This window comes from Vigna radiata, chromosome 6, assembly GCF_000741045.1.
Source record: "Vigna radiata var. radiata cultivar VC1973A chromosome 6, Vradiata_ver6, whole genome shotgun sequence".
In the NCBI taxonomy this organism is placed as follows: domain Eukaryota; kingdom Viridiplantae; phylum Streptophyta; class Magnoliopsida; order Fabales; family Fabaceae; genus Vigna; species Vigna radiata.
Window position 1 is genome coordinate 26,246,596 of NC_028356.1, and position 23,303 is coordinate 26,269,898.

Below are 23,303 nucleotides of genomic sequence, written 5' to 3' on the forward strand. Positions count from 1 at the left end.
CCTGAATAAAATTAAATAAGGACAGAAATACATGAATTAAAACGTAAAATTAAAAAAAAGGGTAAAATTAAAATCCGTTATATTTTTTACAAAACGAAAAACTAGAGTGTCTGAGAATTTTCTTTTTTTAAATTTGGAAAGAAAATTTACAAAAAATTATTATATCTATTAATATTCTAAAAATAGGTAAATAGATTTGATTTCTAGAAATAATCAGTAGCAAATGAATTTTTACTCTATAATTGTACCAGTCTCGTTTAGTTTTCCCTTCTTCTCTAACACTGCTTCTCATCTTTCTGCACCATAACAACTCACTCACTTCTCTGACTCTTTTTACACACACTCTCTCTCTCTTTTTATACAGGACAAAAAAATCTGATTTCAAACACCTCAACAAAAACCTTCTCAGTTCACACACGCACACTCACGTCACATAACGCACACCGTTTTCATTTTCATCTTCGCTTTCCACTGCGATCAAGTCATTCTCTCTTTCTCTCTCTATTTTCTGGAGAGAGAATTTCGCTATGAAACCCAAAGCCGGAGGAAATGGCCTTGCCAGTGAGGCCAGCGGCGGTGGAGGTGGAAGCAGCAGCTCTCCTAGCCCGCCGCCGTCGCCGAGGCGGCAATCCGGTGTTACGCGGTGCCGGAGGAGGCTGAGACCGGCGAAGGAATCGTCGGAGAGTCGGCGGCTGGTCGCTGTCATAATGGCGCGGCGGAGCCTCCGGTACTTTTTCCTGCTGCCGTTGGTGTACATCTCCGGGTTGTTGATGTGTGTGGGGCCCTTCTCCGTCCTCATTGGCCACTCACCTCTTCCTGGTTCTCGGTACCGCAGTCACGAGATCTTCCACAACCTCTGGCACCATATCGAAACCGATAATTCCTCTGTCATCGAGGTGCGTAACTGAACGAACGAGCTTAACTCCTCATAATCATAAACCATGTGCTCATTAAATATTTTATTTTTCCTTTTTTTTATTCACTTATTTAATTAATTAATTAATTAAAGAGAAATTCGACCTTAGTTGAGTCTAAATAAAGTGAGTAGTGTGTCACAATGTGTATATCTAAATTCGGAAAATGTCTATATCTAGCGTGTATATCTTCATCAAGATCTAATATCCACTGTTTTGATGAAAAAATTGTCTACCATTCGTGCCGCACTAATTCCTCTATGATTTACTTTCTGCTCTTTTGCTCACAAAGTTGTCTCTAAATGAGGATAACTTGACTATGTTTGGAGAGCATTTTGTTGGATGGAAGATAACAGACAGATATAAAATCACCTTGATTTTAATCGGTTTATTGTTAATTTCATCTGATTTCCTTCTCAATATTGTCACAATAGCTGGAAATAAATTAGCTCAAAGAAATCAAACAGGGAGGCGGGTTTTTCTTATAATGGTTTATTTTTATGTTTGTGTCTTTTTGCAGTTGGCTTCTGTGTGGAAGTACAAAAGGAAGTTGAGAGAGCAAAAGCCTTGTCCGAATTTGACAGCTTTGCATCGCGAACATTTTAGTAATCGATATAACCTATACTAATTTGCTGATTCGGAGTTTGGCGTAGAAGTAAAGTTTGTATGGATTTTTAATTCGGTGGTTTCTCTTAATTTCAGTGTCGCCTGGACTGAATGGTTTTTTGATTGTGGAAGCCAACGGGGGTCTTAACCAACAACGCTCTGCGGTGAGGCAAAGGCTTTCCTTTCCCTGATTTGAAATGGTTTTGTTTAGATTTGAAAAATGGTCTAGTTTTTGACAATGGTGTTTCTTGAATTATTAGATTTGTAATGCTGTGGCTGTGGCTGGACTCCTGAATGCAATATTAGTTATACCTCAATTTGAGTTTCACAATGTGTGGAAAGATCCAAGGTGACCAATTTATTCCTTATCTTTTTAATTTTGAACCTTAGAATTCCAGTTGTAGTTGCAATCACACGCTGACTAGCTGTTGTGGTGGCTGCTGTAACCACGCAACCATGATGTTGCTGCTGCATCACTTGATGTGGTCTGTGGTTTCAAATCCCACTAACATTCACGCTGAGAAATTTTGGACAGATATTGTAGGTTAATTTGATTTCATTGTTTGGCTTAGTAATGGTCAATGTTTGACTGAATTTCACAACTCAGTAACACGTGACTGATGGGAAAAAGGAGTGTATTTATCACATTTTTTTTTTACATTCCTACTTTCACAAACGAAAACACACCTTTTCTGATGCATTTCTGAGTTAAATTGTGTCTTATATTCTGTTTACAATATTTCAAAATCTAAAAGAGAAATTTTAAGCTGTTGCCATTTTTTTGAGACAGCTTATTCGGTTGGCAATGATGAGAAACCTACTGTCATTCCGTAAATATAAATTATAATCATCTAAAGAAACTTTCTGACTCTTATGTTAGCTACCATTGTTTAAACCTTCATACCTGTTTTTATAGAGATTGTTTAGTTAAACATGTTTGTATAAGTCCCTGAATTTAATAATGCTCCCATAAATAGGGCCATAGTAAAATTACTGTGTATTCTCCAAGTACTGAATCTATTTCATGGACCACAAAATTTTGAGGTATATCTTAGCTTTGTGATGTGATTAGTCAAGCGATACTTGATTAGATTTCATAACCATTAGCAATGATGAAATTCTACTAGTAGCCCGTAGAGAACAGTCTATGCAAAAATTAGTAATTAAATATGGAATGCAATGAACATTATTATGACTCTTCTTGGAGTTTCCGTATTTAATTCTGTAGTTACTTTACGTCTGTTTAAAATGATATTATTTCTCTTACAGTGAATTCGGGGATATATATGATGAAGATCTTTTTATATCCACACTTGATGGTTATGTGAAGGTGGTCAGAGAACTGCCCGAGGCACTAATGGAGCGGCACAATTACAATATGAGTAATATCACTAACATCAAAGTTCAAGCTTGGTCTCCTGTCAGTTATTACCTTGGAGTTGTTTCTCCTATCTTGCAAAAGGAAGGGTCGGTATTCAAACACTTTGTCCTCATCTTTTTTATTCATTCTTTTGATATTTTATAAAATGAAAAATGTGGGTTTTTACCTTACATAAAACGATTTTTAGATGAAAATGAACTCTGAAATGATTTCAAATTAGGCATTTGTCACAAAATTGTTTTTTCATTCAAATAATTTGATGTAAAAAATTATTTTCAAATGCAGGGTAATTCGAATAGCTCCATTTGCCAATCGTTTGGCGATGAGTGTTCCGCCACACATTCAATTTCTAAGATGTCTTACTAATTATAAAGCATTGAGGTTTTCTTCTTCAATATCTGCACTAGCAAACAAATTAGTTTACCGAATGATTCAGAAGAGCTCAAGGACAGATGGAAAATACATTGCCGTGCATCTTCGTTTTGAAGAGGTACTTTACCGAATGATCCTCATTCAATTTGTTTGGAACTGGATGTTTGTGTCTATTCTCTAGGGAAACGGTGAAGGATTGCATCAGCTTTATTATTGACTAAATCTTCTCAATATGCAGGATATGGTGGCATTCTCTTGTTGTGTATATGATGGAGGAGAGGCAGAAAAGTTGGAAATGGATTCAGTTCGAGAAAAAGGGTGGAGGGGTAAATTTAAAAGAAAGGACCGGATAATTTTTCCTGATCTTAATCGGGTTGAAGGAAAATGCCCACTAACCCCACTAGAGGTCCGTTTTACTTTTTAATGCTGATCAGATCTTAAATTCTGTTTTTAGTTTTCTTCTCAGAATAAATCTAATGGAAAGTCCTCATTTTATTGACTTCATGATGCCATCAATATATTTTTGTTGTACCTTTTCCTCGTACTAGATTTTAGTTTCACTATCGGTACATGCTTTCACTTTAATTAATTTAGTGAAAGAATGGTATGATGAAATGAAAATCAAACTAATGTTGCAATGTTAAATTGTGTGAAAAGCTGATATTATATGGAAGAGACTGATGTTAGTTGCATATTGTTTTCCTTAATTACGTAGGTTGGTATGATGCTGCGTGGCATGGGATTTGATAACAATACTGCAATATATTTAGCTTCTGGGAAAATATATCGTGCAGAGAGATATTTGGCTCCTTTGATGAAGATGTTTCCCTATCTGTATACAAAGGAATCTCTTGCAACATCAGATGAGCTTGCTCCTTTTATGGTAAAGATCCTTGCTTATTGGAAAATTAAAACAATAACAAATGTCATGATTCATTCTATGAAACTGGATGGCTTAAAAGTGCTTCAATTTCTGTTTTATTTTGATTTCTTTCTCATATTAGCCTGTAGACTGGAGCATATTAAGTTGATTATAGTGTACTTGTTTATTATAACTCTGCTGAAGCAAAAACATTTTTTTCTCATGCAACAAATATTAAATTTTTTTTGTCCTTCAAGTGATTAAATATATAAATATTTATAACACACATTTAAGAAGCTAATCGAAAAAAACATAATTTGCATCCGATATATAGTTCTATCATCTATATGACCATGTAAGAAAATTTCATAACTATTTACTTGGGCTCAGTGACATAGACTTGTGAAAACAAGAATCACAATGACAAAAATGGTCTCATCAATCGGTTACATGAATCACATAAACATTATTGGACTTGTTTAGAAACCAAATTCTAATGGAAAATTTAAATGAAGTTCTTTCTAATAATTTCCTTTAGTATCCTTCTTGATCTCCCTATACCTATTTTTCACAAAGCTAAAAGTCATGTGTCTATTCTCTTCACCTTTTCACATGTTCAAATCACCTTGATTGGTTAGTTATCATCTTTTCCTCAGTTGATGTCAACATCGTCTGCTAATATGTGGTCTCTTTGTCTTTTTCTTTCCTATATGACCGCATATTCTTCTTAATATCGACTCTTACTTCTCCCATTATTTTCTCGTGTATTTAAAGCTCAATGTTCCGTACCATAGTTTAGTTGGTCGTGTGCAATAAAATTTCACTTTTAGCTTACAAATTTCTAAGCTGTTACAACCATTCACTAAAAATTTCAAATGTAAGGTCATGGATATGGGTTGGACCTGCAAACTGAATCTCATCAATTTGAAAAATTGATCAGCAGTTTAGACCTCAAGAATGGACGTGATGATAAAGGATGTAACTAGGTTTCAATTCTGAAAAACATAAAGGATGTCAATGGCTTTCTATTATGATTCTTTATCCACCTCATTCTATTAGTTTGTGTTGTGTCTTGATGGTTGGTTATAACTTGTAACTTGTAACTTGTAAGTATGTTTATGCTGTAACTTTTCTGTGCTAAAAAATACAAATAAAATAAAATAAAATCTTATATACAAGTTTAATTTAATTATACTTTTTCCTAGAGTGTATGGTTATGGGGAGTTTCCAATATGCTATAATGCTTATTTTCATGTTTTTCTAGGGCTATTCCTCCCAATTAGCTGCACTGGACTACACAGTATGCTTGTCTAGTGAGGTTTTTGTAACAACTCAGGGTGGTAACTTCCCTCATTTTTTGATGGGCCATAGAAGATTCCTCTATGATGGCCATGCTAAGACGATTATCCCAGATAAGCGCAAGCTTGTTGTTCTTTTGGATAACTTGAGTATTAGGTAAATTATCTCTCTCTCTCTCTCTTCCTCATCCTCCATTTATAGCTACTATATATCATTTCAAATGATTGTGGGGAATATTTGATTTGGTTCCATGTATATCATATGTTGTCTTGATGAAAAAAAGAATTTAGTGATAAAACAAAAGTTACTTTTGTAGGATTCACATAGTAGGCACGGATCTGTTCTACGCATAATATATTAACTGATTGGAGTTTCCCCTAGATTTGAATGTGAATCTTGTGATTTATATTGAATCAAACTGAAAGGCTGACAGTATGTTACTAAATCTTAATTTTATATATATCTTCTTTTAACCTAAAGAGTGGACACATTGATGTTTGGTTTGAACCTATTTTTGAGAAGTAGTTGCTTATGTTTTCAGCATTTTATAAGAGATTTTTTATATAGAAAATACAAGTTTCCAGAAATAATCCAATTCCCAAACACCCACCTATGGTTAGAAAGTGATATTTGCACACTTGAACTTTGGTGTACGAGTATTGATTTTTGTATGACATTTTATTGTTAGAGCACTAATTATAATCAGATACTAATCTACAGCTGAATATCCACTATAATTTTGTAATGCCACAGCAAAATAAAATACAAGATAGTGAAAAACATCAGTTGTTCCTTCGAAATTTTTTCTAAGCTGAATATGTAGCTTTTTATGGAGGGGATTATATACTTCGTCTATTAACCCGTAAAAATGGTGCCTTTTAGCTTCAAGGCTACCTTGTTGTGTAGTGTGATCTTCTAAATGCAACTTTCAGTAGTTTTTTTTCTTTGTTTTGTTTTTTTTTTAATTTCTAGTAAGGTCTGTTTTTACAACTGCTCGCTAGGGCCATGTTTTTCAGTTTATTTTTCAACTACGTTTTTTGTATGATTACGTTATACTTAATAATTTATAGATTTTGTGTGGCTTGAATCAAACTATCAATGCTTTGGTCCTTAGTAATTTTTCTTAGCTGAAGTCATAGCTGTTCATGGAGGGGATAATAGACTCGTGCTTAATAGAAATTGGTGCTTTTTAACTTCAGGACTACCAGGATGTGTTATTGTTACGTATCCGAGACGTAACTAACCACAAACACAATAGGCAATAAAGCTAATGAATGAATGATAATGGACGAATGAATCTCTTTTATTGATGGTAATATTTGGATAAACAAAAGTAACAATAATTAGAAGCATAACCTCCTTCAATTATTTGGGAGCATAACCTCCCTTCCGGGACGGTAGATGCCGATCAACAAACTTAATATTCAAAACATATCCTTAACCCTAGACTTTATATTTTTTTATGCTAAATATTTCCCGACCATTTCTTACTAAATATTTTCTTAGAATATATCTACATTTAATATAAATATCCCTATATTTAATATAAATATCCCCGTATATTATCCTAGCATATATCCTTAATTATAAGTATCTTATATTGAATATTTTCCTAGGATATATATTTATTTACTCTAATTAACTTATACTGAATATTCTCCTCAAATATAGCTCTCTTTACTGTAATTAGTTCCCGCCCATCCTACCCGTAGTAATAGTTAGGATGGTAGCTCTTCAACCGTTCGGTTCAGGTCCTTTGCTGCTTCTCCCCGTTTGGCCTGGTTGTTCTCCCTTGTCCACCGTTCGGCCTGCTCGTTCCCTACCTTCCACCGTTTGGCTTGCTCGCCCCTTGCCTTCAACCATACGGCCTGGTCACTCCCTGCCTTCCACCGTTCGGCTTGGTCGCTCCTTGCCTTCCTCCGTTCGGCCTGGTTGCTCCTCACCTTCCTCCGTTCGGCTTGCTTCCCCCTGCCTCCTGCCGTTCGGCTCCAGCTCTTCACCACCTTCCACCGTTCAGCTAAACCTCTCCACGCCTTCCACCGTTCGGCTACCGTTCGGCCTTTACGGTCAATATTGTTCGGCCTCACTTCCCTCCTACCTTCCTTCTCCTTCTCATACACTTTCCAAACCTTATTATCCCTTACCTTATATCGTAACATTACACCCCGTTGCAAAACAACCTTGTCCTCAAAGTTGGAACTGTGAAACTTGATCTCCTGGCTATTGTATTATCATATGAAGGGTACTCACTGGTTGTTGCCCTCCAATTGCGGTCTGGAGGTTTGGGTGGTGATAACACCTCCTCCAATGTCTTCCATTCTTCGTCCAGCATTCTGCTCACCACTTTTCTCGAATCATAATCCTTGAGGAAATGGTCTTCGATGTCTTTTAGTACTTCACGTCGCTTTCTCTGTTCTGCCGGTGTATCAAAAACTGCAAGTCCCCTGTTCTTTTCGTTGGCCCACCTCTTCACAGAATCCATTGTTCCCTCCAGGGCATTGATTCTTCCATATGCCCTTCCTTCCAAAACCTTCACTCTTCCTTCCAGTACTAGCACGTTCGGTTCCGGCAGTTTTCTCACGTTCGGTTCTGGCCATCCTCTCCCTTCAGCTCGGTAGGTCCTCACTCTTTAGGTTCTACCCGTTCTCTCACGTTCGGATCCATGAGTTTACTATCGTTCGGTTCTGGCAGTCCTCTCACGTTCAACTTTGTCAGTTTGCTACCGTTCGGTTCCAAAAGTCCCTTCCCGTTCGGCTCGGTAAGTCCTCTTTCTTTAGGTTCTGCCTGTTCTCTCACGTTCGGAGCCATCAGTCTGCTACCGTTCAGTTCTAGCAGTCCTCTCGCATTCGAATTTGTCAGTATGCTACTGTTCGGTTCCAGCAGTCCATTCCCGTTCGGAGCTTGGACGTATTCTTCCATGTTTACTGACGGTTTACTAGCCGCTAGTCTTTCGAAGTCTGACCCCATTTTTCTTTCTATGAATCAGATCACCATTGCTTCCTTTAAACCTTCCCAAGAAGGATAATTGGCTTTCCCCTTCCAAAATCTGAACCAGAATCCGGCCTTTTCCTCCATACTGACGTAGGCTTGGCGCACCTTTTCTTCCTTTGACACCCCTTGTAGTTCAAAAAATTTATCAGCTCTATTAATCTAATTCAACAGATCAACCCCGTAAAAAATGGGTAACTCTACTCTTTTCCTCCAATTTGGTTGCTCCTCGTGGCATCCACCATCTCTCTCCTTCTTCTTCCTTTCGCCGATCCTCCTTCTTCCTGTTGACATAAGCCTGACTTCCACCAGATTTTTCATCTGATTGTTGGGCTCGCCCCCTCACCATCCTCGTTAATTCTTGCAAATCTTTGCGGATTGTCGTTGATTCCGCCACCCTGGACATCTCCATGTTTTCCAGTTTCAGCTCCATGCCATCTAGTCTTCCTTCGAGCGCATTCACCCTCCCCTCCATATATTTCTTTCTCCTCTTCCAATAGTATCCGACTGGTTTCTCAATCCTCCTTATCTATCCGACTGGTTTTCTCCCTCATGCCTTTTCTCCTCTTTGACTATCCGGCAGGTCAGACCAATTGTTACGTATCCGAGTAGGAGACGTAACTAACCACGAACACAATTGGCAATAAAGATAATGAATGAATGATAATGGACGAATGAATCTCTTTTATTGATGGTAATATTTGGATAAACAAAAGTAACAATAATTGGGAGCATAACCTCCTTCAATTATTTAGGAGCATAACCTCCCTCCCAGGATGGTAGCCGCCTGTCAACAAACTCAATATTCAAAACATACCCTTAACCCTAGACTCTAGCTTTATTTATACTAATTATTTTCTGCCCATTTCTTTGTAAATATTTTACTAGAATATATCTGCATTTAATATAAATATCCCTTTATTTAATTTAAATATCCCCCGTATATTATCCTAGCATATATCCTTAATTATAAATATTTTATATTGAATATTTCTGTAGGATATATATTTATTTACTCTAATTAACTTATACTGAATATTCTCCTCAAATATAACACCCTTACTGTAATTAGTTCCCGCCCATCCTACCCGTTGTAACAGTTAGGATGGTAGCTCTTCAACTGTTCGGCTCAGGTCTGTTGTTGCTTCCCCTGTTTGTGGCCTAGTCGCTCTCCCTTGTCCATTGTTCGGCCTGCTCATTCCTTGCCTTGAATCGTTCGGCTTGCTTGCTATCTGCCTTCCACCGTTTGGCCTGCGTTCTCTCTGTCTTCCACCGTTTGGCCTGGTCGCTCCTTGCCTTGCACCGTTCGCCCTAGTCGCTCCTCGCCTTCCTCCGTTCGGCTTGTTTTCCCCTGCCTCCCACCGTTTGGCTACCCTTCGGCCTTTACGGTCAATACCGTTCGGCCTCACTTCCCTCCTACCTTCCTTCTCCTTCTCATACACTTTCCAAACTTTATTATTACTCCTTACCTTAGACCGTAACAGTTATGGTCTTGTATATTATGCAATTTTCTGTAGTTTTTTTTTACTGTTAAATTCTGATTTGTAAGAACTGTTTGCTTGCACCATGTTTTGCAGTTTATTGTAGTTGTCCATCGTTGTTTGAATGTTACATATAGTTGTCATCTGGATTTTGTTTGAGGGCTTAGGCTATGGCATCACTGGAAAACAGTAGATGACGGGAAATATTTGTGCATCGGTTTTGCAGTTGGAGAGCTTTCAAGGATCAGATGGAAGACATGCTCAGTGAAAGTGACCGCAAAGGAATCATGGTACCTAGAGTTAGAAAAATAAACCGAAAAACTTCTGTCTACACGTACCCCTTACCAGAATGCAGGTGCCTACAGCAGTCTCTTGCCAATCAAATTGCCCACAATCTTGACGCTCTGTATAATTACAACAGAACAAAAGCTTAAATGGAAGACATGTATCATTTGTTCCGTCATCTCTGCGTGGCAGTCAGATTCAAATCATTACCTTTCCAAGGCATTGGTGCTTCAACTTCCAATTCTGCAGCCTTTTGAAGACAAGGTGTGGCTATTCCTGTTTATAACAGCAGCGATTTCTAATTTATAATTGGCTTCTGCAACCCTGAAGATTTTGTCTGCATGTTACTTATTTTACACACGGGACAGTTCAGAGCTCCAATTTAAAGGTCGGAAAACACTGTACCAACGTGTTCTACTAATAGATATACCATAACTCTCCCCTAATCAATGTCTTTTGTGCTGACATCTTCATTTTTTGTTTCTTGTGTAAAATTGTTAGGCTTGAAGAAAGATTGTAATTTGTCGAGTAAGTGAGCATATTTTTATATTGTTCCATAGTTAGAGGGAGAGATCCTTGTAGTCCCGTTGACAAGTGGCTTTGTTTTCCTCCCATCCACATTTTCCAAATGTAATTTATTGTCTTAATATTCTTTTCGTTTGTATCATTTAATATAATCTGAGCTCTATTCATCCTTGGAATAACAAGTATATGAAGATGACATGAAAGGAGTTTGGATTGCCATGACAATAACTGGATCTTTACCGGTGTGTAAAGAAACCGTAGTTAAAATTATAGGAATGGTTATAGTTGCGTATAAGAAAGATTAATGAACTCCCAAACGGTAGTTGATTTTTTGAACATTTCTTTAGTAGTTATTATTGCTGGTTTTTTATTATCTGTTAGTTTAGTTTTAGTCTAGTTAGTTTGGTCTGCCTTATATTATATTCTTGGCAGTCCCTCTTTGTAAATATAACACTATATTTGTTTTATTGATTTTCAATATATTCTTGTTTTCTTTTCTTCTTTCTTGATGAGATAGAGTCTCTAGGGTCAAATGGTGCTAAGAAGAATCACCTTTCTAAGTCTTGATTTTTTTTTCTTGCCTGTGGTTTCTGCTTTGCTTTTCTACGTTCTCTTCTTTATTTTTTTTTTCTCCTTTTTCTTTCTCAATGGTTGATACATAGAGAGATTCCACCTTAGTTCCCACCCATCCTCTATTTCTTCATCATTCTGATAGTCTCGATCTTGTTCTCATTTCTCAGCCTCTTGATCACCAAAATTACACTACCAGGAGTCATTCTATATTGGTGGTTTTATCTATGGAGTCATTCGTAGACAACTTGCTTCCATAATCTCTTGTAGATGGTCCCACTTATGCTACTTGAGTCCATGCTAACAATGTGACAATCTCTTTGATATAGGAAATCAATAAGGTTTGATATAGGAAATCAATAAGGAAGCCACGTGACAACCAATAGCTTAATTTCATAATGCTATTGCAATTTTGTTAGAATGTTGTTTTTTATGATTGTTAGTTGTTTCAAATAATAAATACACAGCTCAGAGGTGAACTGGTATGATTTGCTAGTTGAATAATAATCTTTTCTCAACTCCTTTGCCTCACTTTGGATTCATCTTTGAATCTCTAAGGTTTGAAGTTCTTTGAATAACTCTCTATTCCTACATCTTCCTTCTTCAGTGGTATTAGCTTGGACCTTTCATTGGTAGTTATGACAGAAGTAACTCGTTTTTAAGTAGTGTTGCATGAACAAAAGGAGCGCTTAGAAAACAAAATTATTTTAAAACTCTACGAGCATTTAATGGGGATTACTGCTTCAATTTGTCAAGCAATTGATGCATTAGTGGATTAGTGAATCTTGGAGACCTTACACAAGAACTCTCACTCAGACAATGATACTTTAGGTCGCAGTCCTAATTCTAGAAGTTTACACAATTCGAATTCCAATTATTCTTGTGGCACACGTTTGGTAAGAATTGATTTCTCGCGGTTTGGTGTTGATGCAATCCAACAGTGGATCTATCAATGTGAAACGTACTTTGTGATTGACGACACTCTTAAGGATTTTTAGGTGAAAGTGGCAGTAATCGATTTTGAAGGGAAGGCACTGTAGTGGCATACCTTTTTTTATTAAGACTCTTCCAAGAGGTAATCTTCCTAATTGGACTAAATTTACATGTATATTGATTGATCGCTTTGGTGAAATCGATGATGATCCGATGTCGGAACTTATGAAATTGAGGCAAAAAGGTTTTGTGGTGGAATATCATGATTAGTTTAATGCAATAACTTCTCGGTTGGACCTCAATGATACACATTTGTTAATTTGTTTCTTAGAGGGCTTAAAAAAGGATATTCAAATGATAGTAAAAATGTTTCAACCCTATATGATTTAAGGAAGGTATTCCATTTGGCTAAATTGTTCGAGTCAGCTTCTGGTTCAAACATTACTTCCAAATTTTCTCTTAAATCCTAGAGTCATATACTGGTACAAAAGCTATTTTACCTACACCTAAACCTATGAACAAGCCAAATGACTCACATATTACCCTACACACAAACCAGAGACAACTTAATAAGAAACTTAGTCCTGCTTTCAGATTAAGAGGAGATCTAAGGGCCTTTGTTAGTTCTGTGATGAACCTTACTCCCTACACATGCATTGACATATAATAAACTAGAGATTCATGTTTTGGAGGTGAGTGACAATGAGGGGGAAATTGTCGATTAGCTTGATGATACACCGGAAGGTGGTAGTCCTTCTTTGAACCCTCAAATATCAATTAATGCATTAACTGGTATAGCGACCTTCAAAACTATGAGGGTAACTAGTTACTTTAAGAAGAAACCTCTACATATACTCATTGACAACAGGTAATATTTGAAGGTGACTAGTTACTTTCTTATAATAGCATGATCTAACATTATGACCAATTGAATTGTAGTATAAACAGGTAATATTTGAAGGTTTACTCAATTCAGTGAACTTCTTTAAGTTTACTCTTTCACTCTTTGCCTTATAACCTATTCCTTATTTATTTATTACTCTTCTTTGTGATCCTAGAACAGCTTCTAGGTTAGATCTCCTAGAGTAAATTTAGCTAGTGTATTAGTTAGATATTCAATCTTTTCACCATAAGCATGACAATTTTTACAATCCTTCTCAACAATTTTAATATCAGATTTAGCATTTATAGCATATTGTAAAGCATTTTCAAGATCAATTTTCAATTTTTCATTATCTTCAACAAGGTTATTGATTCGATATTCATAATCTTTTCTTTCAGAGTTTAATCAATTAACCTTATATTGAAGTTTCATTGCTTCAGCATGGAGTCCCTGAAATGCATCCAGTAGTTGATAGTATTTGTCCTCAATAAGCTCATCTTCGAAACTGCTATTGCTGCTTTCTGAGTTGATTGATCCAACCATGAGACATAAGTTTGTCTCCTCCTCTAAGCTTTGGTTATTTTCATCACTTGAAATCCTCTTGAATCACAGTCTTCCCATGCTATGTATGCCTTTCTTTGCTTATTCTTCCTTCTGTCCTGATTGTTCTTCTCATCAACTTTCTGCTTCATCTTTAAATTTGCACAGTCAAGTTTGATGTGTCTCTCCTTTCCACATTCATAACATGTAACAATTGCAGCTTTTCCTTTCCTTTTTCCTCCTCTCGAGTTACCTGCAAAATAAGATGCGGTATTTTTAGATTTCATGAATTTAGTAAATTTCTTTACCATAATGTTTAACACTTCTTTTTCTTGCACTTCTACATCAGAGTCAGCATCAGATTCATTTCTCCTAAAGGCTTTCCTGCTGGTTGCTTTGAGAGCTATCGAATATTTCTATTCAAATTCCTCTTCTTCTTTCAGTCTTCCCAGCTCCAATTCATGTTCTCTGAGTTTTCCAAACAGAGTAGCCATATTCATAGTAGTAAAATCTCTTGATTTTGATATGCTGTTACCTTTAGTTGCCAACTTCTATTCAAGCTTTTCAGAATCTTTATGTTGATCTCCTCTTTCTAAAATGATTTTCAAAGGGCAATCAAATGGTTTACAATGTGAGTGAACCTTTTATGGACTTCATAGATGTTCTCCCTAGGCTTCATTCTAAACATTTCATACTCTTGTATTAGAGAATTCTTTCTAGCCCTTTTTACCTCATCGTTCCTTCATGAGTTATCTCAAGAACTTCCCACATTTCTTTAGCACTCTTGCATGTTAACACCCTAAAAAACTCGTCAATAGTAAGTGCAGAGGAAATAATATTTCTTGCTTTTGTATCATACTATGCACGTTTATTCTCATCTTGATTCCATTCAGAAAAATTTTTCAAAACAATTTTTCGATCAATGGTTTTTGTAGGCTAAAAAAAACCATTGATTACATCATCCCAAATCCCTTTATCAACAGACTCTAAGAAAATTCTCATTCTAATTTTCCAAAAGGAATAATTTTCTCCTATAAATAGAGGGGGTCTGTTTGTAGAAGTACCGTCTGAGAAACTGTAGCCATCAGGATCAATTAATTGATTTCAAAGAAAGAGTAATCAATTATTTTTCAAATAATTTTTGAAAGACAAGCTTTGGTGCCAATTGTAAGAAAAGATTTAGCTAGTTTCTCTTACCAAGATGTTCTTTAAATGTGCATAACACAGTTATAAATTATAAAGGTGTAAAGAGATAGAGAGAAGAAAACAAACACAATCTTTTTATCCTGGTTCGACCTCAATGCCTACATCCAATCTCTTTTAATCAACCCGAGATTGAAAGACTTTCCATTATAAAGATTTTAGATTTTACAACAAGGATTTATAGAGAACACTTCTCAAATGTAAAATAACTCTCTAACTAATCCAATCTAATATAGTAAAATACAACCCGTAGAAGAACAACCCTTTTAACTGCATCAACCCTTTGAGACTCTTCTCAAAGTACCAAGAACCTCATGTTCTTCTTCCTGGCCAGCGCACAGGGAAACAACAATCCTCTTGATTGTAAAAAAGGGATCTAATCAGAACATAATACACCTCAATCGTGCAGAATTTGATCAGCGAGTAAGCGCTTTAACTTGTTCTTCAAGAATCCTTCAAGAGTATCACTTTCTTCAAATCTTGATTCTTGGAGCAATTCTGTGCACTTGCAAAATCTCTCTAAAACTCTTTGATATCAGACATAAAAGTTCTCAAATGATCAAAGTGTTAAAACTTGTTAATACAGAGAACAGTGCATCATTATATAGTTTTTCTCGTATCAGACGCATTTCTATCAATTACGTAAGTAATGTAATCGGTTATACAATTTAATAGTTGTAACAGAATTACAATTAAAATAGTTCTAATTGATTACATATTTAATGTAACCAATTTCTAATAAATGTTAGTTAACATATTTGAAAATATGATCATTATTACTGTTATAACTTAGTTTGAAAACAATTTTCAAAGAATAACAGACTTAATAGATTACATAAACAGTGTAATCGATTAAGCTATACACTTAAACTAATTTGGAAAACTTTTTCACTTCAAAACTCATCACAACACATTACAAAAAAATGTTTGCAAATACACGAGTTTTAATCGATTTTACACTTAATGTAATCGGTTAAAACTTGTTATTTTGTCACAGTTTAAGACATAAGCTATCTGATGAACTTAATTGATTACAACATCAGTGTAATCGATTGTTTCATACAGAGTTTCTTTGTGATTGTGGTTTTATCACATTAAAATATTAAGTATGCATGTAAAAGATATAAACTCAATTATGATCACAGTAATATGCAGACCAAACAACATGTCATCATATGTATCAATCATAAAAAAACATTTACATACCAACATATGTATCAATCGCAAATACACATTTCTGTTGTTGTCATGAAAACATATATGTGTTGTTATAATCAATGTTGTTGCAAAAGTTTGTCAAATAAAATAAAAATTAAGGATTAAAGAAAATACAAGAAGATAAATTTTTACATTACCTAATTGATGAATGATTTACGTGAGTTAAATTTTTTTTGTGTAAGAAAATGTAAGCAATAAATAAAAATATTAAGGAATAAAAATAATCAAATGTGAGATTTAATATCTATTTTATTCATGAAAATTGATAATACAAAATTTTAATGTAATAAAAAAAGGACTAACATAAAACAACTAAAAAATTACAAAGAAGAGACTTTTATATATATATATATATATATATATATATATATATATATATATATATATATATATATATATATATATATATATATATTAATCTAACAGAAGGTGATAATGACGAGATATATATTGATATAAGAATGAGAATAGGAATATAATTTGTATGTATATATTCATTTTTATGTTGCCAGGGGAACTAACGCTCAGAAGGTGATTAGAAGATTTGTAGGTGAACCATGACGACCTAAGGGCGGAGTTGGACACCCTGGCGGAAAGAAGAGAGATTGTTGATGTCCGAGCGGAAGCTCAAAAAAGGCTCGTTGCTCGTCGCTACAACACCAAGATAAAATCGAGGCTTTTTGTTGAGGGAGATCTAGTTTGGTGAAAGACTGGAGACGCTTGGAGGAATCAAATAGATCGAAAGCTGGCTGCAAATTGGGAAGGTTCTTTCAAGGTTGTTGAAAACTTGAAGAACATAGCATACCGTTTGTAACACCCGATAGGCAAACCCATTGCTAACACTTGAAATGCTTCACACCTCAAATTTTATTTCAGTTGAAAGTCTATCATGTAATGAGCAATTCAACCATTAATAATATCAGTTGTTTCCATCCAAATTTTGTTCAAGTTATGAAAATTCTGACCTAGGGAATGTTCTAAGTGAACTCCTAGAGTTTGATGCTTAGTGAGGAACGTTTTGGTAACTCTCACCTTAAAATTTGACCTAGCGAATGTTTTAAGTACCTCCTAGAGTCTAACACTCGGTGAGGAACATTCTTGTAATCTCAGCCATAGAGTTCCCTGCCAAAACAATATCATCTATATACACAAGCAAAACTGTGAAATCTGTGGATGTTTTCTTGATGAAGAGAGAATGATCAAATTTAGATTGAATATAATTAGCATAAATAAGAAAGGTAGACAGTTTGTCAAACCATTGCCTACTGGCCTGTTTTAGGCCATAGAGAGACTTAGTCAGTTTGCAAACTTGTCCCTTAATGTCAACATTTAAGCCAGGTGGAGGTTCCATATAGACATCTTCGTTTAAGTCCCTATGTAGGAAGGCATTATCCACATCAAGTCGATGTAGAAACCAGTTCTTAGAGGCAACAAGGGCAAGTAATAATTTGACAGAGGTAAGCTTAGCAATAGGAGAAAAAATGTCTAGGAAATCTATTCCTTCTTGTTGAATATAGCCTTTTGCTACCAAACGAGCCTTATACATTTCCACAGTACCACCAGCCTTATGCTTGATTTTGTATACCCATCTACACCCAATGGGTTTCTTTCTAGGAGGAAGTTGAGTTAAAAACTAGGTGTCATTGTCCTGTAAGGCTTTGATTTCCTTCTACATAGCATTTGTCCATTCAAGACTATTTCTAGCTTCCTCATAAGTATTGGGTTCACTGCTGGCAGTTATAGCTAGGGTGTATTTCAAGTATTTTTCAGATAAAGATCCATAAGACAAAATGTTAGAGATAGGATAAGGAGTTTTCAAACCATTTTTGATAAATAGAGATGTGGGTAAAGATGTGGGTGAAGATTGGTCAGCTTCATGTATATAGTCTTTCAAGTATTCAGGAGTCCTTTCAATTCTGTTGGATCTTCTCTGATTGTGAACTTCTTCATTCTCCATGGGATTAGCGCTGTTAGTGCTAGAATTGGTATTCTCAGTGGTGTTTTGGCTATTTTTGCCATTCTCAACCAAGTTTGGATCATCAATAGAGTCATAGCTGCAAGAAAGATCATTAAGAAAAAACTTCTTATCTTCTTCATTGTTATGAATTTTTTTATTGTTTTCTTTACTTCTGTGTGGGAAAATATCTTCATAAAAAATCACATTTCTACTTATAAAAATTTCCATATTGTTGATGTCAAGTATAATATAGCCCTTCATACCATTTTTATACCCTAGAATAATACCTTTTCTAGCCATGGAATCAAATTTACTTATGTTATTCTCTAATGTAGAAGCAAAACATAAGCAACCAAAAACCTTTAAATTGAGATAAGTTGGAGGGTTATCATATAACACATCAAAATGAGTTCTTCCATTAATAATGGGAGAAGGAAGTCTATTTATCAAGTATATGGCATGTGACACAACATAAGACCAATAAGCACATGGAATGTTAGACTAAAAAAGTAAACTACGGGTTATATTCAATATATGTTGGTGATTTCGTTCCACAACAAAATTTTGTTGTGGTGTCTCAACACAACTAGTTTAATGATCAATACCATGAGAATCATACATATTAGGACAATTAAACTCAAGCCCATTATCTGTTCTAATGATTTTAATGGTTTTGTCAAACTGTTTTAATTTTCATAATAAAACTCTGCAGTAAATTTCTAGTCTGGCCTTTATTTTGTATAAGAAAAGCCCAAGTGTGCCTACTACAATCATCAACTATAGTAAGAAAGTATTTATGCCCATTAATAGAGGGAATGGAAATAGGTCCCAATATATCATAGTGTATAATTTCAAAACAATTGCTAGATAAGGAAACACTTTTAGGAAAGGGTAATTTGTGTTGTTTGACATAATGACATATATCACATGCATCATTAGAAGCAGTTTGAACATAAGGACTATTTTTGCATATCTTTTCAACAATCTTGTGTCCAGGATGGCCTAACCTATAATGCCATAGGTTTATGTTTACATGTTCATAAGAGAAAACAAATTTAGGTGTAAAATCTTGATTAGAAACAGGGAAGACTGCAAGTAGTAAAGGCCCTTGTAGACATTAGTGCTGGGAAACAGGTAGGCTTCGTTTTTACACCAAGAGGAGGGGGGGTGAATTGGTGTTTTCACAAATATAAAATCTTTTCACAATCTTGCAATCAAAGTATTAAACTTTTCACAGTTTCTTGAAATGAAAGTAATGAAAAATTATATGCAGCGGAAAAACGTAGTTGACTGCGTAAAGATTAAAGTCGGCTGCAAAGTAAAAGTGTAGGGATAGAGAAAATCAAACACTAAATTTTTATATTGGTTCTGCCAACAATGCCTACATCCAGTGTCCTTCCAATCCATGAAGCAAATGCACTATAATGGTTGCGATTTTTAAAACAAGGAATTTATAGAAGACCTCCACGTCAAAAATATAAATCTTCTCTCTAACCCAAAACCAAAATGTAGCTGCAGAACAAAACCAGACTTGCAGTAAGAATCCCCTCTTCTACAATCTGCAACACTACTTTGAACAATCCTCAAAGTGAACAATCCCCTGTATCCAACAGGGCCAAATACCAACAGTCTTTACGGTTGCCAAGCCAGAAAAACAATGCAGCAGTCTTCAAACGATGCCAAACCTTAAACACGATCACACAGAAGCACCTTCCTTGTGCAGATACTGATCAGTCTTTGTGTGCGCAAAAGAACCTCCCTTTGAATCTCTTTCAAGAAAGATCACCACCGTCTTCTTGGAGAATTCTACGAGTTCTTACAACAGAGAATTTTATCTGAAACAGAAATGCAATTTTCAGTTCTTCAAAAGTCACTTAACTGATTCGTGATTAGTCTATTTATAGATTTCTGTTATTCAGACAGACTCTCAATCGATTATGTTACTAATTTAGTCGACTGAGTTATGACAGTTATAATAAACAGTCAACCAGGTAGTCGTTGACCAAGTCATCAGTGTTCAACTAACTTTTAATACAGTTGACCAAGTCATCAATGCTCAACTAACTTTTAAAAATATAGTCGTTGGGGTGCAAGAGCATAACAAAATTTCAAACCAGATAACAGAGACAGTCGAATGTGTGGTGCACATAGTCGACTTCAACCATGTAAAACATTTTGAAATTCTTTTCTTCTCAAAAATTCGCAGAGCATTGATTCTCAAAATCTGCACAAAGATTTTAGCATAGTCGAGTCCATTAATAATGCAGTCGATTGTGCTAAAACTTTGTCACACAGTTATAAGTTCATAACAGTGCTTGTGGTTTTCAGCTTTAAAACATATGCAGAAAAAACATATGTAAAGATGCATTGCACATAGCACATAAAGCATGTGATCACGTTCCACATATATATCAATCAATCAACATAGGAACATGTAACACAGTACATAATCATGTTTGTAGATATAACAGTTAATTTGCATAAGAACATGTAATAACAGCAAACAACATATGCATGTTATTAAGCAATGTGTTGTCATCATCAAAAACTAGATTGATAGAAATTGTGTTGTCAACAATCTCCCCCTTTTTTGATGATGCACAACCATGATTAATAACCAACCATGTTTGCATAATTTAATACAAAACAGAGTAATAACAGATAAATCACAGTTCAAGTAACTCTATGTAACATAGTCAAACAGCAAAATATCAAGCAAAATATGAGATAGAATGAAAATGAATCATTCTCCCCCTTTCATAAAGCTTTCATGCATTCTTTCCCCTTTGTGCATTAGCAAAAAAGGTATGCTCTAGATATTTATCCTGAAGTATCAAACAAAGATGCATCAAAAAGAGTATGCAATATTCAAGATGCAATGATGCTCTCATTAGCACATTTTAATCACATGTAAATGATAACTCCCCCTGAAATGCAGGCATGTGAAATACAAATGTGTGATAATAAAATCCCTTGAAAATTGTATGGTTCCAACATAATGGGCAGTAACAATGGAATCATTTGGTAGCCTAATAAAATTTAGGTTTGATTTTATGAAAAGTAGCAAAGTTATTTTTGTCATGGGTCATATGATCAGTGGCCCATGTGTTAATAATCTAGGAAAACATACCTTGTTTGTCTTCTATAGTGTCTCTTTGCACTTGACTGACGCTGTGGGAAGGGTTATCAACCTTCTCTATCATTTGTAACAATTTTTGCATCTGTTATGGAGTGAAAGGATTGAGACCAGAATTGATGCTGGTATTTGCAGAATTGGAATGTGTTTCTACAGAGTAAGCATTAACAAAATTCCATTCATTTTGCCCCCCTTTTTCTTGATTGTTGTTGTCACTCTTCTTGTACTATGGTGGTTAACCATGTTTAGAGTAACATTCATCCGTTCATCTTATGACAGTAGGAACATTGTTTTCCAAAATTTGGATTTCTTCCTCTTCTTCTTCCTTGACTGCGAGGCCCAGAACCATGCCCATGAGGCTTCCAGCTTTGGTCATTTCTCTATTGGTTTTGTTTATTAGTAGTGTTGGCTAAAATCTTAATTTCTGCATTTTGGTTTTGAGCCCATAATCATGTTTTTCTTGCCTTTCTTGTTGCATGATGAAAGAAAAGACACGGTTAATACTAGGGAGGGGTTCCATCAGTAAAATATGTGTTCTCACAGTATTGTAGTAATCATTCAGCCTCTTTAAGAAGCAAACAACATGCTCCACTTCTCTGTAGTTGTGAAAAGTCTTGGACAAGTCATAGCTGCAGGGAACCTTACAGGTGCAACATGGTATGGGTCTAAGTGACTCTAATTCTTCCCATAGGATCTTTAAGTCAGTAAAATATTGACTTAGAGTTCTTTCTCCCTGTTTAATGGAGTGGATCTCTTGTAGCAAATAAGAAATCTTGAAGTAGTCTCCTTTAGAAAACCTTTCTTTCAGCTCGTCCCATAGCTCCTTGGCATCCTCCACGTATATAACACTTTCAACAATTTGTGATGAAAGTGTCTTGATGATCCAGGAAAGGACCATCATGTTGCACCTCTCCCAAGAATAACAAAAGGGTCATCTCTTTGTGGTTTCTTAATCCCTCCATCAATGAACTTTATCTTGTTCTTGGAGAGAAGAGCTTTTCTCATGTTTCTACTCCAAGAAGCATAATTGGTGTCATTAAGAACTTGAGAAATGAGGATGAGGCTTGGATTCTCTCCCGAATGTAGATAGAAAGAGCTGGAAGGATTGTTGCATTGGTCTATGTGCTCCATGTTCCAAGAAATGCCAAGAAATAGCAAAAAGAAATATAGAACTAAAAACAAGATCAAAAGAACAGAGCACAACAAAAGTAGAGCAGACACTAGGCCTGCTCTAATTCCATATTAGAACCAGTATCTTTGATAAAACCGAAAAGAGTGTTGATATGCAAAGTGAGAGAACACACTAGAGGCTTCCATGGTTCACGGCAACAACACCAACAAAGGCATAACAATGGTATAGAGAGAAAAAAGAGCCAAAGAATCAGAGAAAGAAGAAGAAAGCAGGAAAAGGTATGTAAAGACAATGTGTATTATTTTTGTATTACAAAGTGAAGAAAGGAACCCTATATATATATATATATATATACACACACGTGGTTCCTCTAAAAACGAAAGAGAGAAGCAGGATTTGTCAAAAATCCCTAAACTAACTTAACAAACCCTGACAAATGATGCTTGCTCTTTAGGAGCAATATAGTCAAAACAAAGAACATTAATACAAAATATCACGCTTTTACTTTTTGCAACCTCAAAATTTCTAATTGTACTTGCATAAATTTCAAAATGATATTTTTTAGAAAAATAGAGGCGACACATACAAATATTTAAACTCTTTAATTTACCATGTTCATTTTTATTAAACCTTCACATTTTTAAATATTTGAACCAATCACAAATAATAAAATTAAAAACAAAAATATGTCAAAATAAAAACAATTATTTAATATATCTCTATAATAAAACAATAATGAACCTAAATAAATAAAAAGTCAAAATTACCTATTTTTTTTTATTTCTTTAAAAAACAATCTAAATATTATTAAACTCAAACTAATAAAATAAAATTCACACAAAGTTATTAATAATTAAGTTCATTCCAAAAAAAATTATCTTTCTTAAAATTCACTTTTGGGTCACATATTCTCAAAATATTTTGAAACGAGCTTTCCAAAATTTTCAAAACATGATTTTCATAACAAAATTTCTAAAATAAAATTGTTAGATTAGGAGATTTAGAATATGATTTCTGG

At 35.1% G+C, this 23,303-nt stretch overlaps 2 protein-coding genes across 4 annotated transcripts; one reads left to right on the forward strand and one right to left on the reverse strand.

Moving 5' to 3' along the window:
* The first annotated feature begins 315 nt into the window (after nucleotides 1-315).
* On the forward strand, nucleotides 316-10,916 carry LOC106763131 (uncharacterized protein At1g04910). Of its 3 annotated transcripts, XR_002668252.1 has the most exons (11): nucleotides 316-896; nucleotides 1,435-1,519; nucleotides 1,617-1,684; nucleotides 1,781-1,869; nucleotides 2,790-2,987; nucleotides 3,187-3,391; nucleotides 3,512-3,679; nucleotides 3,989-4,156; nucleotides 5,400-5,590; nucleotides 10,130-10,576; nucleotides 10,690-10,916. XR_002668252.1 is itself a non-coding variant. In XM_014647325.2 (10 exons), exons 1-10 carry the CDS (start codon nucleotides 528-530, stop codon nucleotides 10,335-10,337), a joined length of 1,749 nt encoding a protein of 582 aa, XP_014502811.1. In that variant the 5' UTR covers nucleotides 316-527; the 3' UTR covers nucleotides 10,338-10,916. The 3 variants fall into 3 exon arrangements, 2 of the variants coding, with proteins under 2 accessions (XP_014502811.1, XP_014502812.1); XM_014647325.2 differs by having other exon boundaries at nucleotides 10,130-10,916; XM_014647326.2 differs by lacking the exon at nucleotides 316-896 and adding an exon at nucleotides 1,067-1,300 and having other exon boundaries at nucleotides 10,130-10,916.
* Nucleotides 10,917-17,729: 6,813 nt separating this feature from the next.
* LOC106763625 lies at nucleotides 17,730-22,051 on the reverse strand. Its single transcript, XM_014647792.1, has 2 exons — nucleotides 21,618-22,051; nucleotides 17,730-18,114 (listed from the first exon to the last, which is right to left on the reverse strand). Exons 1-2 carry the CDS (start codon nucleotides 22,049-22,051, stop codon nucleotides 17,730-17,732), a joined length of 819 nt encoding a protein of 272 aa, XP_014503278.1.
* Between the last annotated feature and the right edge of the window lie 1,252 nt (nucleotides 22,052-23,303).